The sequence below is a fragment of the Myxine glutinosa genome, chromosome 6 (genome assembly GCF_964187855.1).
Source record: "Myxine glutinosa chromosome 6, kmMyxGlut1.1, whole genome shotgun sequence".
Taxonomy (NCBI): Eukaryota; Metazoa; Chordata; class Myxini; order Myxiniformes; family Myxinidae; genus Myxine; species Myxine glutinosa.
In genome coordinates this window covers 150,798,885-150,812,675 of record NC_136266.1, presented here as the reverse complement: position 1 = coordinate 150,812,675, position 13,791 = coordinate 150,798,885, and the positions used below count along the sequence as shown (strand labels likewise).

Sequence of the window (13,791 nt, the reverse complement as noted above, 5' to 3'; positions counted from 1 at the left end):
AAGAAATTAAAAACACCTCACCACCAAGAAATTAAAAACACCTCACCACCACGTAATTAAAAACACCTCACCACCAAGTAATTAAAAACACCTCACCACCAAGTAATTAAAAACACCTCACCACCAAGAAATTAAAAACACCTCACCACCAAGTAATTAAAAACACCACACCACCACATAATTAAAAACACCTCACCACCATGTAATTAAAAACACCTCACCACCAAGAAATTAAAAACACCTCACCACCAAGAAATTAAAAACACCTCACCACCAAGAAATTAAAAACACCTCATCACCACATAATTAAAAACACCTCACCACCAAGTCATTAAAAACACCTCACCACCAAGTCATTAAAAACACCTCACCACCAAGTAATTAAAAACACCTCACCACCAAGAAATTAAAAACACCTCACCACCAAGTAATTAAAAACACCTCACCACCAAGTAATTAAAAACACCTCACCACCAAGTAATGAAAAACACTTCACCACCAAGTAATTAAAAACACCTCACCACCAAGAAATGAAAAACACCTCACCACCAAGAAATTAAAAACACCTCACCACCATGAAATTAAAAACACCTCACCACCACATCATTAAAAACACCTCAACACCAAGAAATTAAAAACACCTCAGCACCATGTAATTAAACACACCTCACCACCACATAATTAAAAACACCTCACCACCATGTAATTAAAACACCTCACCACCACATAATTAAAAACACCTCACCACCAAGTAACTAAAAACACCTCACCACCAAGAAATTAAAAACACCTCACCACCAAGAAATTAAAAACACCTCACCACTAATAAATTAAAAACACCTCACCACCAAGAAATTAAAATCACCTCAGCACCATGTAATTAAAAACACCTCACCACCACATAATTAAAAACACATCACCACCAAGAAATTAAAAACACCTCACCACCAAGAAATTAAAAACACCTCACCACCAAGAAATTAAAAACACCTCACCACCACGTAATTAAAAACACCTCACCACCAAGTAATTAAAAACACCTCACCACCAAGTAATTAAAAACACCTCACCACCAAGAAATTAAAAACACCTCACCACCAAGTAATTAAAAACACCACACCACCACATAATTAAAAACACCTCACCACCATGTAATTAAAAACACCTCACCACCAAGAAATTAAAAACACCTCACCACCAAGAAATTAAAAACACCTCACCACCAAGAAATTAAAAACACCTCACCACCACATAATTAAAAACACCTCACCACCAAGTCATTAAAAACACCTCACCACCAAGTCATTAAAAACACCTCACCACCAAGTAATTAAAAACACCTCACCACCAAGAAATTAAAAACACCTCACCACCAAGTAATTAAAAACACCTCACCACCAAGTAATTAAAAACACCTCACCACCAAGTAATGAAAAACACTTCACCACCAAGTAATTAAAAACACCTCACCACCAAGAAATGAAAAACACCTCACCACCAAGAAATTAAAAACACCTCACCACCAAGAAATTAAAAACACCTCACCACCACATCATTAAAAACACCTCAACACCAAGAAATTAAAAACACCTCAGCACCATGTAATTAAACACACCTCACCACCACATAATTAAAAACACCTCACCACCATGTAATTAAAACACCTCACCACCACATAATTAAAAACACCTCACCACCAAGAAATTAAAAACACCTCACCACTAATAAATTAAAAACACCTCACCACCAAGAAATTAAAATCACCTCAGCACCATGTAATTAAAAACACCTCACCACCACATAATTAAAAACACATCACCACCAAGAAATTAAAAACACCTCACCACCAATAAATTAAAAACACCTCACCACCAAGAAATTAAAAACACCTCACCACCAAGTAATTAAAAACACCTCACCACCAAGAAATTAAAAACACCTCAGCACCATGTAATTAAACACACCTCACCACCACATAATTAAAAACACCTCACCACCATGTAATTAAAAACACCTCACCACCACATAATTAAAAACACCTCACCACCAAGTAACTAAAAACACCTCACCACCAAGAAATTAAAAACACCTCAGCACCATGTAATTAAAAACACATCACCACCACATAATTAAAAACACCTCACCACCAAGAAATTAAAAACACCTCACCACCTAGAAATTAAAAACACCTCAGCACCCTGTAATTACAAACACCTCACCACCACATAATTAAAAACACCTCACCACCAAGAAATTAAAAACACCTCACCACCAAGAAATTAAAAACACCTCAGCACCCTGTAATTACAAACACCTCATGACCACATAATAAAAAACACCTCACCACCAAGAAATTAAAAACACCCTAGCACCACATAATTAAAAACACCTCAGCACCACATAATTAAAAACACCTCAGCACCACATAATTAAAAACACCTCACCACCACATAATTAAAAACACCTCACCACCACATAACTAAAAACACCTCACCACCACATAATTAAAACACCTCACCACCAAGAAATCTAAAACACCTCAGCACGATGTAATTAAAAACACCTCAGCACCCCATAATTAAGAAACACCTCACCACCACATAATTAAAAACACCTCACCACCACATAATTAAAACACCTCACCACCAAGAAATCTAAAACACCTCAGCACCATGTAATTAAAAACACCTCAGCACCATGTAATTAAAAACACCTCACCACCATGTAATTAAAAACACCTCACCACCACGTAATTAAAAACACCTCACCACCAAGAAATTAAAAACACCTCACCACCAAGAAATTAAAAACACCTCACCACCACGTAATTAAAAACACCTCACCACCAAGTAATTAAAAACACATCACCACCAAGAAATTAAAAACACCTCACCACCAAGAAATTAAAAACACCTCACCACCAAGAAATTAAAAACACCTCAACACCACGTAATTAAAAACACCTCACCACCAAGTAATTAAAAACACCTCACCACCAAGTAATTAAAAACACCTCAACACCAAGAAATTAAAAACACCTCACCACCAAGTAATTAAAAACACCTCACCACCAAGTAATTAAAAACACCTCACCACCAAGTAATGAAAAACACTTCACCACCAAGTAATTAAAAACACCTCACCACCAAGAAATGAAAAACACCTCACCACCAAGAAATTAAAAACACCTCACCACCAAGTAATTAAAAACACCTCACCACCAAGTAATGAAAAACACTTCACCACCAAGTAATTAAAAACACCTCACCACCAAGAAATGAAAAACACCTCACCACCAAGAAATTAAAAACACCTCACCACCAAGTAATTAAAAACACCTCACCACCAAGTAATGAAAAACACTTCACCACCAAGAAATTTAAAACACCTGACCACCAAGAAATTAAAAACACCTCAGCACCATGTAATTCAAAACACCTCACCACCAAGTAATTCAAAACACCTCACCACCATGTAATTAAAAACACCTCAGCACCATGTCATGAAAAACACCTCACCACCAAGAAATTAAAAATGCCTCACCACCAAGAAATTAAAAACACCCCAGCACTACATAATTAAAAACACCTCAGCACCACATAATTAAAAACACCTCACCACCACATAATTAAAAACACCTCACCACCACATAATTAAAACACCTCACCACCAAGAAATTTAAAACACCTCAGCACCATGTAATTAAAAACACCTCAGCACCATGTAATTAAAAACACCTCACCACCAAAAAATTAAAAACACCTCACCACCACATAATTAAAAACACCTCACCACCCCCAAGAAATTTAAAACACCTCAGCACCATGTAATTCAAAACACCTCACCACCAAGAAATTAAAAACACCTCACCACCAAGAAATTAAAAACACCTCACCACCAAGAAATTAAAAACACCTCACCACCAAGAAATTAAAAACACCTCAGCACCATGTAATAAAAACACCTCACCACCAAGTAATTCAAAACACCTCACCACCATGTAATTAAAAACATCTCACCACCAAGAAATTAAAAATACTTCACCACCAAGAAATTAAAAACACCCCAGCACCACATAATTAAAAACACCTCACCACCACATAATTAAAAACACCTCACCACCAAGTAATTAAAAACACATCACCACCAAGAAATTAAAAACACCTCACCACCAAGAAATTAAAAACACCTCACCACCAAGAAATTAAAAACACCTCACCACCACGTAATTAAAAACACCTCACCACCACGTAATTAAAAACACCTCACCACCAAGTAATTAAAAACACCTCACCACCAAGAAATTAAAAACACCTCACCACCAAGTAATTAAAAACACCACACCACCACATAATTAAAAACACCTCACCACCATGTAATTAAAAACACCTCACCACCAAGAAATTAAAAACACCTCACCACCAAGAAATTAAAAACACCTCACCACCAAGAAATTAAAAACACCTCACCACCACATAATTAAAAACACCTCACCACCAAGTCATTAAAAACACCTCACCACCAAGTAATTAAAAACACCTCACCACCAAGTAATTAAAAACACCTCACCACCAAGAAATTAAAAACACCTCACCACCAAGTAATTAAAAACACCTCACCACCAAGTAATTAAAAACACCTCACCACCAAGTAATTAAAAACACCTCACCACCAAGTAATGAAAAACACTTCACCACCAAGTAATTAAAAACACCTCACCACCAAGAAATTAAAAACACCTCACCACCAAGAAATTAAAAACACCTCACCACCAAGAAATTAAAAACACCTCACCACCACATCATTAAAAACACCTCAACACCAAGAAATTAAAAACACCTCAGCACCATGTAATTAAACACACCTCACCACCACATAATTAAAAACACCTCACCACCATGTAATTAAAACACCTCACCACCACATAATTAAAAACACCTCACCACCAAGTAACTAAAAACACCTCACCACCAAGAAATTAAAAACACCTCACCACCAATAAATTAAAAACACCTCACCACTAATAAATTAAAAACACCTCACCACCAAGAAATTAAAATCACCTCAGCACCATGTAATTAAAAACACCTCACCACCACATAATTAAAAACACCTCACCACCAAGAAATTAAAAACACCTCACCACCAATAAATTAAAAACACCTCACCACCAAGAAATTAAAAACACCTCACCACCAAGTAATTAAAAACACCTCACCACCAAGAAATTAAAAACACCTCAGCACCATGTAATTAAACACACCTCACCACCACATAATTAAAAACACCTCACCACCATGTAATTAAAAACACCTCACCACCACATAATTAAAAACACCTCACCACCAAGTAACTAAAAACACCTCACCACCAAGAAATTAAAAACACCTCAGCACCATGTAATTAAAAACACATCACCACCACATAATTAAAAACACCTCACCACCAAGAAATTAAAAACACCTCACCACCTAGAAATTAAAAACACCTCAGCACCCTGTAATTACAAACACCTCACCACCACATAATTAAAAACACCTCACCACCAAGAAATTAAAAACACCTCACCACCAAGAAATTAAAAACACCTCAGCACCCTGTAATTACAAACACCTCATGACCACATAATAAAAAACACCTCACCACCAAGAAATTAAAAACACCTCACCATCAAGACATTAAAAACACCTCACCACCAAGAAATTAAAAACACCTCAGCACCATGTAGTTAAAAACACCTCACCACCACATAATTAAAAACACCTCACCATCACATAATTAAAAACACCTCACCACCACATAATTAAAAACACCTCACCACCACATAATTAAAAACACCTTACCACCACATAATTAAAAACACCTCACAACCACATAATTAAAAACAGCTCACCACCACGTAATTCAAAACACCTCACAACCACGGAAACAAAAGTTTGAGGGAGTAGTTCAGTGACAACACACTGCCCAGATAGGTAGATATGTAGATAGATGTCTGTACCTGAGTTGCTGTTTTGTCATGATTTACACCAATCATAATACACAATTATTTTGCACAAATGTATTTGTAATATACGTGATATCACATTTGATAAATAATTGAAGTTGAAGATTTCAGTTGACAAAAAAAAAAAGTTTCAAAAAAATAATTCAATTTTTATTTTATTTTAACAATTTCAAACAAAATACCCTGAGGACATACACACGGGAGAGATAGGTGCATACCACAAGTTCGGTACGATTTCACAAAAGTTTGAGGGAGTAGTTCAGTGACAAGACAACACAGACACTGCACAGATATACATATATATATATATATATATATATATATATATATATATATATATATATATATATATATATATATATATATATATATATATATATAATATGTATATATATATATATACATGTATATCATTTTCCGGTCCGGTCGTGAGAGGACCCTGGCGTCACTTGCTCGCCGCTTCTCTGACTGGACCATTGTCCGTATCTTGCTTTCCTGGTGGTCGTGGCGGATTTTTGGCCATTGAGTCTGCCCTCTGCATGGTCCCGGCTCTGCTCTGCTGCTCCTGGCTTCACCTGCTCGGCTCCTTCGCTGTTTCCTCGGGCTCACTCTCGTGGGTTGTGCCCATTGTTTGCAGCGGCGGTGGTGGCGGTTTGCCGCCGTGATCTTGATTAGCGGCGGCGGTCGTTTGCCGCTGCATTTGCCGCTTTGCTTCCTCAACCTTGGCCTCGTGCTCGTCTCTTCGCTCCTGTCTGCCCTCTGCATGGTCCCGGCTCTGCTCCTGGCTTCACCTGCTCGGCTCCTTCGCTGTTTCCTCGGGCCCACTCCCGTGGGTTGTGACGATTGTTTCGCCTCCTCACCCTTGGCCTCATGCTCGTCCCTTCGCTCCTGCTGGCATGGCTCTGCGGTACTCCGCCGCAAGGCTTCTGCTGCTTAAAACCCGCTCCACCCCATCATGCATCTCTGCAATCAAATCGAATGGACTCCTGCGTCGACCCAGGTGCATTCACCGTGGCTCCGGTCGTAAGTTTGTTTATTTACAATCAGGTCACTCCATCCCCATCCTCTGGTCGGCTCAGCGCACTCCCACTCATCGTCCCAACACACCTGGTCACAACAACGCACAAAATCGCACCTCCTGTCTGCGAACCCTGGCCAAATCACCTGGATTCATACCCGCCGTACAAAACAACATCAAGCTCACCCTGTTCAATACCCGGTCCCTCAACAACAAATGCCTCATCCTGAACGACTACATCCTGGAAAATAAACTGGACTTTCTCTGTCTCACTGAGACCTGGCAACAACCACTGGACTACTACACGCTCAACCTCACCACACCCAATGGATATTCTTACATCAATAAACCACGCTCGGAGGGCCGAGGTGGTGGAATTGCCGTTATTCACCGACAAGACATCAAGACCAACCTCATCTCCATCTCATCTGCTCCATCATTTGAACACCTGGCTTTTAAACTCTCTGGTCACACACAGTCAGTCATGGCTGTTGTCTACCGCCCTCCCAAACCACACCCATCATTCCTGTCTGACTTCTCCTACTTTCTGACCCAGCTATGTTCCCTCTCCCCCTCAATCCTCCTCCTTGGTGATTTCAATATCCACATGGACTCCACTGACTCCACGCTAACCACTGACTTCACTGATTTACTCACCTGCTTTAACCTCACTCAACATGTCAACTTTCCTACCCATAACCGTGGTCACATTTTGGACCTTGTCTGCTCTACTGGACTAATTTTGCACCATCTCTCTGGCTCCGACCTCACTCTCTCTGACCACCTAGCCATCACTCTGACCATCAACATCCCCACCCCAGCACCAAGGCATTATCGCACTATCAACTTCCGTAAGCTAAACGCTCTTTCACCTACCTCATTCTCATCGACCCTCTCTGAAAAAATGTCCACTTCTCCCTTCGTTGACCTCCACACCCCTTCTGACCTCACTGACTACTACAACCACACTCTCTCCTCCTGCCATGACCAACTTGCGCCTATAAAAACCAAAACAGTTTCTTTCACCCATTCTGCTCCCTGGTTTACCCCTGAACTCCGCCTGATGAAAACTCGTGCTCGCCAACTTGAAAGACTCCGCAATAAAACAGGTCTCACTGTTCACTCCCAGGCCTACAAGGACCACATACAACACTATAAAGATGCCCTCTCCCGCGCCCGCTCCGCCTACTACTCTCAAATTATCCACTCTGGCTCCGGAAACCCAAAAGCACTCTTCTCTACAATAAACAAACTCCTCAGCCCCCTGAACACCACCACCCAGTCATTCACAATAGACAACTGCATCTCCTTCCTTTCATTCTTCCAACGCAAAATTGAAAACATCTACAACAGCTTGACCACCGCCGCACCCGCTCCCCCTCAAACCACCTGCCCCCCCTTATCCTGCCATCCCCTGTCTCAATTCTCCCCAGTCTCCCCTACTGACCTCTCTGAACTCCTCATCGGAATGAAAACTGCCACCTGCACTCTTGACCCCATCCCCTCCAGCTTTGTCAAGGCCTCCCTTCCTGCTCTCTCTCCACTTATCATTGCAACAATAAACTCCTCCCTGTCTACAGGCATCGTCCCACCATCCCTCAAAATTGCTGCTGTTACCCCCATTCTGAAAAAACCTGGACTAAACCCTGACACCCTAAATAACTTCAGACCCATCTCCAACCTACCCTTTCTGTCAAAGGTTTTGGAACGCGCTGTAGCCACTCAACTCAAACATCACCTCTCTGCCAATAACCTGTATGAAACATTCCAATCCGGATTCCGCTCCAACCACAGTACTGAAACTGCTCTCCTCAAAATCACCAACGACCTTCTCCTCTCCTCTGACGCTGGCAACCTCATCATTCTCGTCCTCCTCGACCTCAGCGCCGCCTTTGACACCATCGATCACACCATCCTCCTCACCCGACTTGAAACCACCTTTAACATTACCGGCACTGCCCTCTCTTGGATTAAATCATACCTCTCTGACAGACGTCAGTTCATCTCCATCAATAACTGCAAATCCCCCACTGCTCCCCTCCCCCAAAGTGTCCCCCAAGGTTCAGTTCTTGGCCCCCTCCTCTTCATCCTTTACCTGTCCCCCCTCGGTCACTTAATCCACCGTCATGGTCTCCAATTCCACTGCTTCGCTGATGACATCCAGCTTTTCATCTCCACCAAGTCCATCTACACCGCCACCCACTCTATCCTGACAAACTGCATCACTGAAATAAAATCCTGGCTTCAAATCAACTTCCTCAAACTTAACTGTGATAAATCTGAAATAATCATCATTGGCCCAAAAACGCTCACCAAGTCCACCCATAACTTTGCCCTCTCTTGGGTTTCGACGGTTTCTGTCATCGACGGTTTCCCAGTATCCACCTCCCCTCACATCCGGAATCTTGGCATCATCTTTGACCAAACCCTCTCCTTCGACAAATACACTAAACAGATCACAAAGACAGCCTTCTTTCACCTGAAAAACATCGCCCGTCTCCGTCCATCCCTCTCCTCCGTGGCTGCAGAAACCCTCATCCACGCCTTCATCACTTCCCGTCTGGACTACTGCAATAGCCTCCTTTATGGTTCACCCTCAACAATCACCAATAAACTCCAATACATTCAGAACTCCGCTGCCCGTCTACTCACCCATTCCCGGACCCGTGACCACATCACCCCCGTCCTTTACAAGCTTCACTGGCTCCCCATCTCCCAGAGAATCCAGTACAAAATCCTCCTCTTGACCTACAAAGCCCTCCATAACCTGGCCCCATCCTACCTGGCTGACCTCCTCTCCAGAAACACTCCCACCCGCAACCTCCGCTCTGCTGGTACCAACCTCCTGACCCCCCCCCCCCCATCCGGACCAAATTTAGATCCTGGGGGGACAGGGCCTTCTCCATCGCTGCTCCCACCCTCTGGAACTCGCTACCTCACACCATCAGAGACTCCTCCTCACTCACCACATTCAAAACATCACTCAAGACCCACCTGTTCAACACTGCATTCAACATTTAACCCACAGCATCTAACCCCTGACTATCTCCTCTCCTTCTCCCTCCTTTGTGCTTTGAATATTTCCCTATTGATTCTTCTTTTTTTGCAATTGTTTTTATGTTTTGCTATGCATTATGTTTTGCACTCTGTCAAAGCGTCTTTGGGCTTCCTGAAAAGCGCTATCTATCTATAATTCCAGTAATCTCTGTGTGTGTGTTTGTTTGTTTGTTTGTGACCGCTGTTTCTCGACAACCACGGGTCCGATATACTTTAAACTTGCCAGGTATATTGCTGGGGACCCGAGGATGTGCCTTTTCAAGGTTTCATATTAATCGGACAAGTACTTACCGAGCTATGTCCAAAAAACGATTCAACCAATCAGAGAGCAGCGAGCTATCGCGTGTGCCGAACGTGGCGAACACACTCTGCCTCGGACGGCACATTTGAGAGCGTATTCATTTATTTCACGTTGGCAAACTATGTTGCCGCTATGTTGGCGTTAAACTATGTTTTAAAACTAATTAAAACCATTTCATGTAAATAGAGGGGGGGGATTGTCACTGTACTCGCAAGCCGTTCGCCGTTCGCTTTGGCGTTGCGAATGGACCAAAACATTTCATGGACCAAACCATTTCATGTAAAGCGTTCGCCGTTCGCTTTGGCGTTGCGAATGAACCAAAACATTTCATGAACCAAACCATTTCATGTAAATAGAGGGGGGGGGGATTGTCACCGTACTCGCACCCACGTACCCACGTACCCACGTACGGGCATTGCACCCACGTACGGGCATGCCCTAGTATAAAATAAATGCATTATTAGTATTATTATTATATACTCATCAAAAATAAGATAATTTGTTTCGGATTGTTTGTTGGCATAATTAGCCTGCTCATGGTCACTGTAGAGTTGCAATACTGCAGGGTTTCCAGACACCTCGCAGGATTGTGAGTTGGACAGGCGACCATGACGGGTTTGTGAGTTGGACAGGTGACCATGATGGGTTTCTGCCAAATATGATAGGGGAGGGGAAAGCGTTAAATATTCCTCTGTTTTGCTGTGGGAATGTGCTTTTGCTCTTATGAGCACGAGAATGTTAAGATGGGGAGTATATGAAGTTGGGGTTTGGGGTGGGGTGGGGGAGGGGGGGTCGGGAGGGGGGGGGGGGGAGAGAAGGATGGGACAAAGTAAACTTGGGAGGGGGAGTTTGAGGCTTTGGGGGAGGAGGGTTGAGGACTATTGGTGAGTGGGGGGGGGGGGGAGGAGTAGGGGGTTTGAGGTCTTGTAGTCATGTATGACATTACGCAGATATTCTGCAGTTGTCTGATAGTGATAATGTAATTGGATGAATTATTTGTGCTCCATCAACAGAGGCCCGAGTGCTGGTGCTTGAAGGCTTGGTGGAGCAGGAAGTTGAAGAGCAGGGCAATGCCACCTTGAGGTGTCAGCTTTCTAGGCCCGCCGAAAGTGTTGCTTGGAGAAAAGGAAGCGAACTTCTTCATCCATGCAGCAAGTATGACATGACGATGGAGGGCAATGAGGCAAGTCTTGTCATCCGAGAACTACAACCTGAAGACACAGGAGTTTACTATTGTGAGACAGGAGATGATAACACCATGGCCTCACTGACTGTGAAAGGTAAGATGATGCTGCAAATGTTTTAGTAGTTAACAATAATGGATCGAAGATGCCACTTACAATCACTTTCCTGTGGTACTTTTGTGTGCAAACCGCTTTTAGCTTTACTTATTTCTGCAACTAATCCCCACTATGCAGAGTCACCTGTGCTGATCACACAAGGTCTGAAGGACCAGAAAGCTGAGGAGTTTGAAGATTTAACACTCAGCTGCAACCTGTCCAAAGCTAAAAGGGAAGTCATTTGGCGAAAGAATGGGGTTCCACTCAAGTGTGGAACAAAGTTTGAGATGCACACCAAAGGAGTCGTTGCTAACCTGATTATCCATGACCTCCGGTTGGCTGATGCTGGATCATACCAGTGTGACACAGGGGATGATCATAGCAGCTCCAAGCTGGATGTACAAGGTATGTTGGAGATTTCACAAGAGGATGTGGGAATCATTGAGGGAAGATGAGAAATGATAAAGGGGGCAAGGTAGTAGAGAAGGGAGATGGAGAGAAATCCATAATAATAAATGTCAGTGTGTGTGTGTCTCCTCCATACCTCCAAAACCATGAAACCGAGCAGTCCGAAACTTTGCATTGAAAATCAAGGGAGCTTCTTGGGAGTGCAGGAATAAAAACTGGGTATTTGGATAAATTTAAACACCCCTTTCGAAGATAATTAATGGCTTTCCTTCATGAATGACTTATCCTTGGTCAGCCCAACTTCACCTCGCAGTGGTCTTTTCATTCGGCCGACTCAAATGCCCATTCCATGGAAACAAGATCTACTCTCATGGACTAATTGGAGTGCAGTATATAATCGAAATATGATTTCAGATTCGAGGATCGGATCTCGTGATCTCAATAAGTGTTAACATATTGAGTGAAATTTGAAAATGTTCATGTAGTTACCGATTCTTAGAACTTGTGCTTCCTTCTTCAAGCATTAAACAACTTTTTCTGTTCGAAAATTATACTGAGTGAAGAAATTACTGAGAAATCCGCTGAAACAGTGCAACGAAAAAATTAACCAGAGGGATCGCTGTGAAGGCTCCTGCGGCTGCGCGTTCCAAGCCAGCAGTTCCTTATCAACCGTTTCGTTGGAGTGCTTACTTGAGTACTTAAGCCATTTGGCGAGCACTCCACAAGCTGCTTTTGCAAGCCATGGCAACATGACTTACGCAATTTTGTTTTTTTAACACGAGATCACTTTTTCACCTTTTTGTGCAATCTGCTTTCATGATATAAATGTACCGGTACCTATAAAAAAATAACTTATGCCGTTGAATTGAACCTTGTGTTCTGAATTCCGCCATGTTGGTTCGAGCTAGCAAGGAATAGACTGACATTTTGTGTGCTCTCTGTGGGAATTTAATTTGAGGAATTCTTGGGAATCGAGAAAAACACTCTACTTGAATTCCACTTATAAAGAACTCTATTTGAAGGTAAGCCTTTGTGATTCTCCCTTTAGGCTGACAGAATGGCCTAGAGGTATGCACACTCACTTAAGCTCTCTAACCTGGGTTCAAATCCCAACACAGCTATAAACTCAGTTCGGTGTTTCGCAAGCAGGGTGATTCACCAATGTGTGCCGTCCCTCGGATGGATGTTAAACTGGGGGTCCTGTATGCCAGCATGGGTTGGTGGACGTTAAAGATCACATGGTATCCTTCACAAAGAGTAGGCCAAATTCCTGCCCTAAGTAGGCAAATGCCAGGCTTGGCCGGGCCGAATCGTGAAAGACTTGGTCCAAGCTTCCCCCGGCCGACCCCACAAGGTGGGATAATAGTGGCCATTAGAGAACAACAACAACAAACACTTTGATTCTCCTTTTGGTGTACGTTATCCTTGTGGAACCTCGTACGGAACCGCAACGGAACTTGGAACAGGCCATGGTGCCTCGGTCGCAAAGGTCATTCATTTGGGAGGTTACCTGATACTATACACTGTGCAGTGCATTCAGAAAGTATTCAGACCCCTTCACTTTTTTCACATTTTGTTATGTTACAGCCTTATGCTGAAATCGTTGATATTCATTTTTTCCCTCATCAATCTACACTCAATACCCCATAATGACAAAGAGAAACAGGATTTTAGAAAGTTTTGCAAATTTATTAAAAAGAAAAAACTGAAATATCACATT

General features: G+C 42.3%; 1 protein-coding gene across 1 annotated transcript in view; it reads left to right on the top strand.

Moving 5' to 3' along the window:
• OBSCN (obscurin, cytoskeletal calmodulin and titin-interacting RhoGEF) overlaps window positions 1–13,791 on the top strand; it is a 377,067-nt gene that overhangs the window by 215,821 nt on the left and 147,455 nt on the right. The window contains exons 44-45 of the mRNA XM_078780751.1: window positions 11,397–11,663; window positions 11,802–12,068. Of these exons, the coding sequence (XP_078636877.1) occupies window positions 11,397–11,663; window positions 11,802–12,068 (534 nt within the window). The remainder of the gene's footprint in view (window positions 1–11,396; window positions 11,664–11,801; window positions 12,069–13,791) is intronic.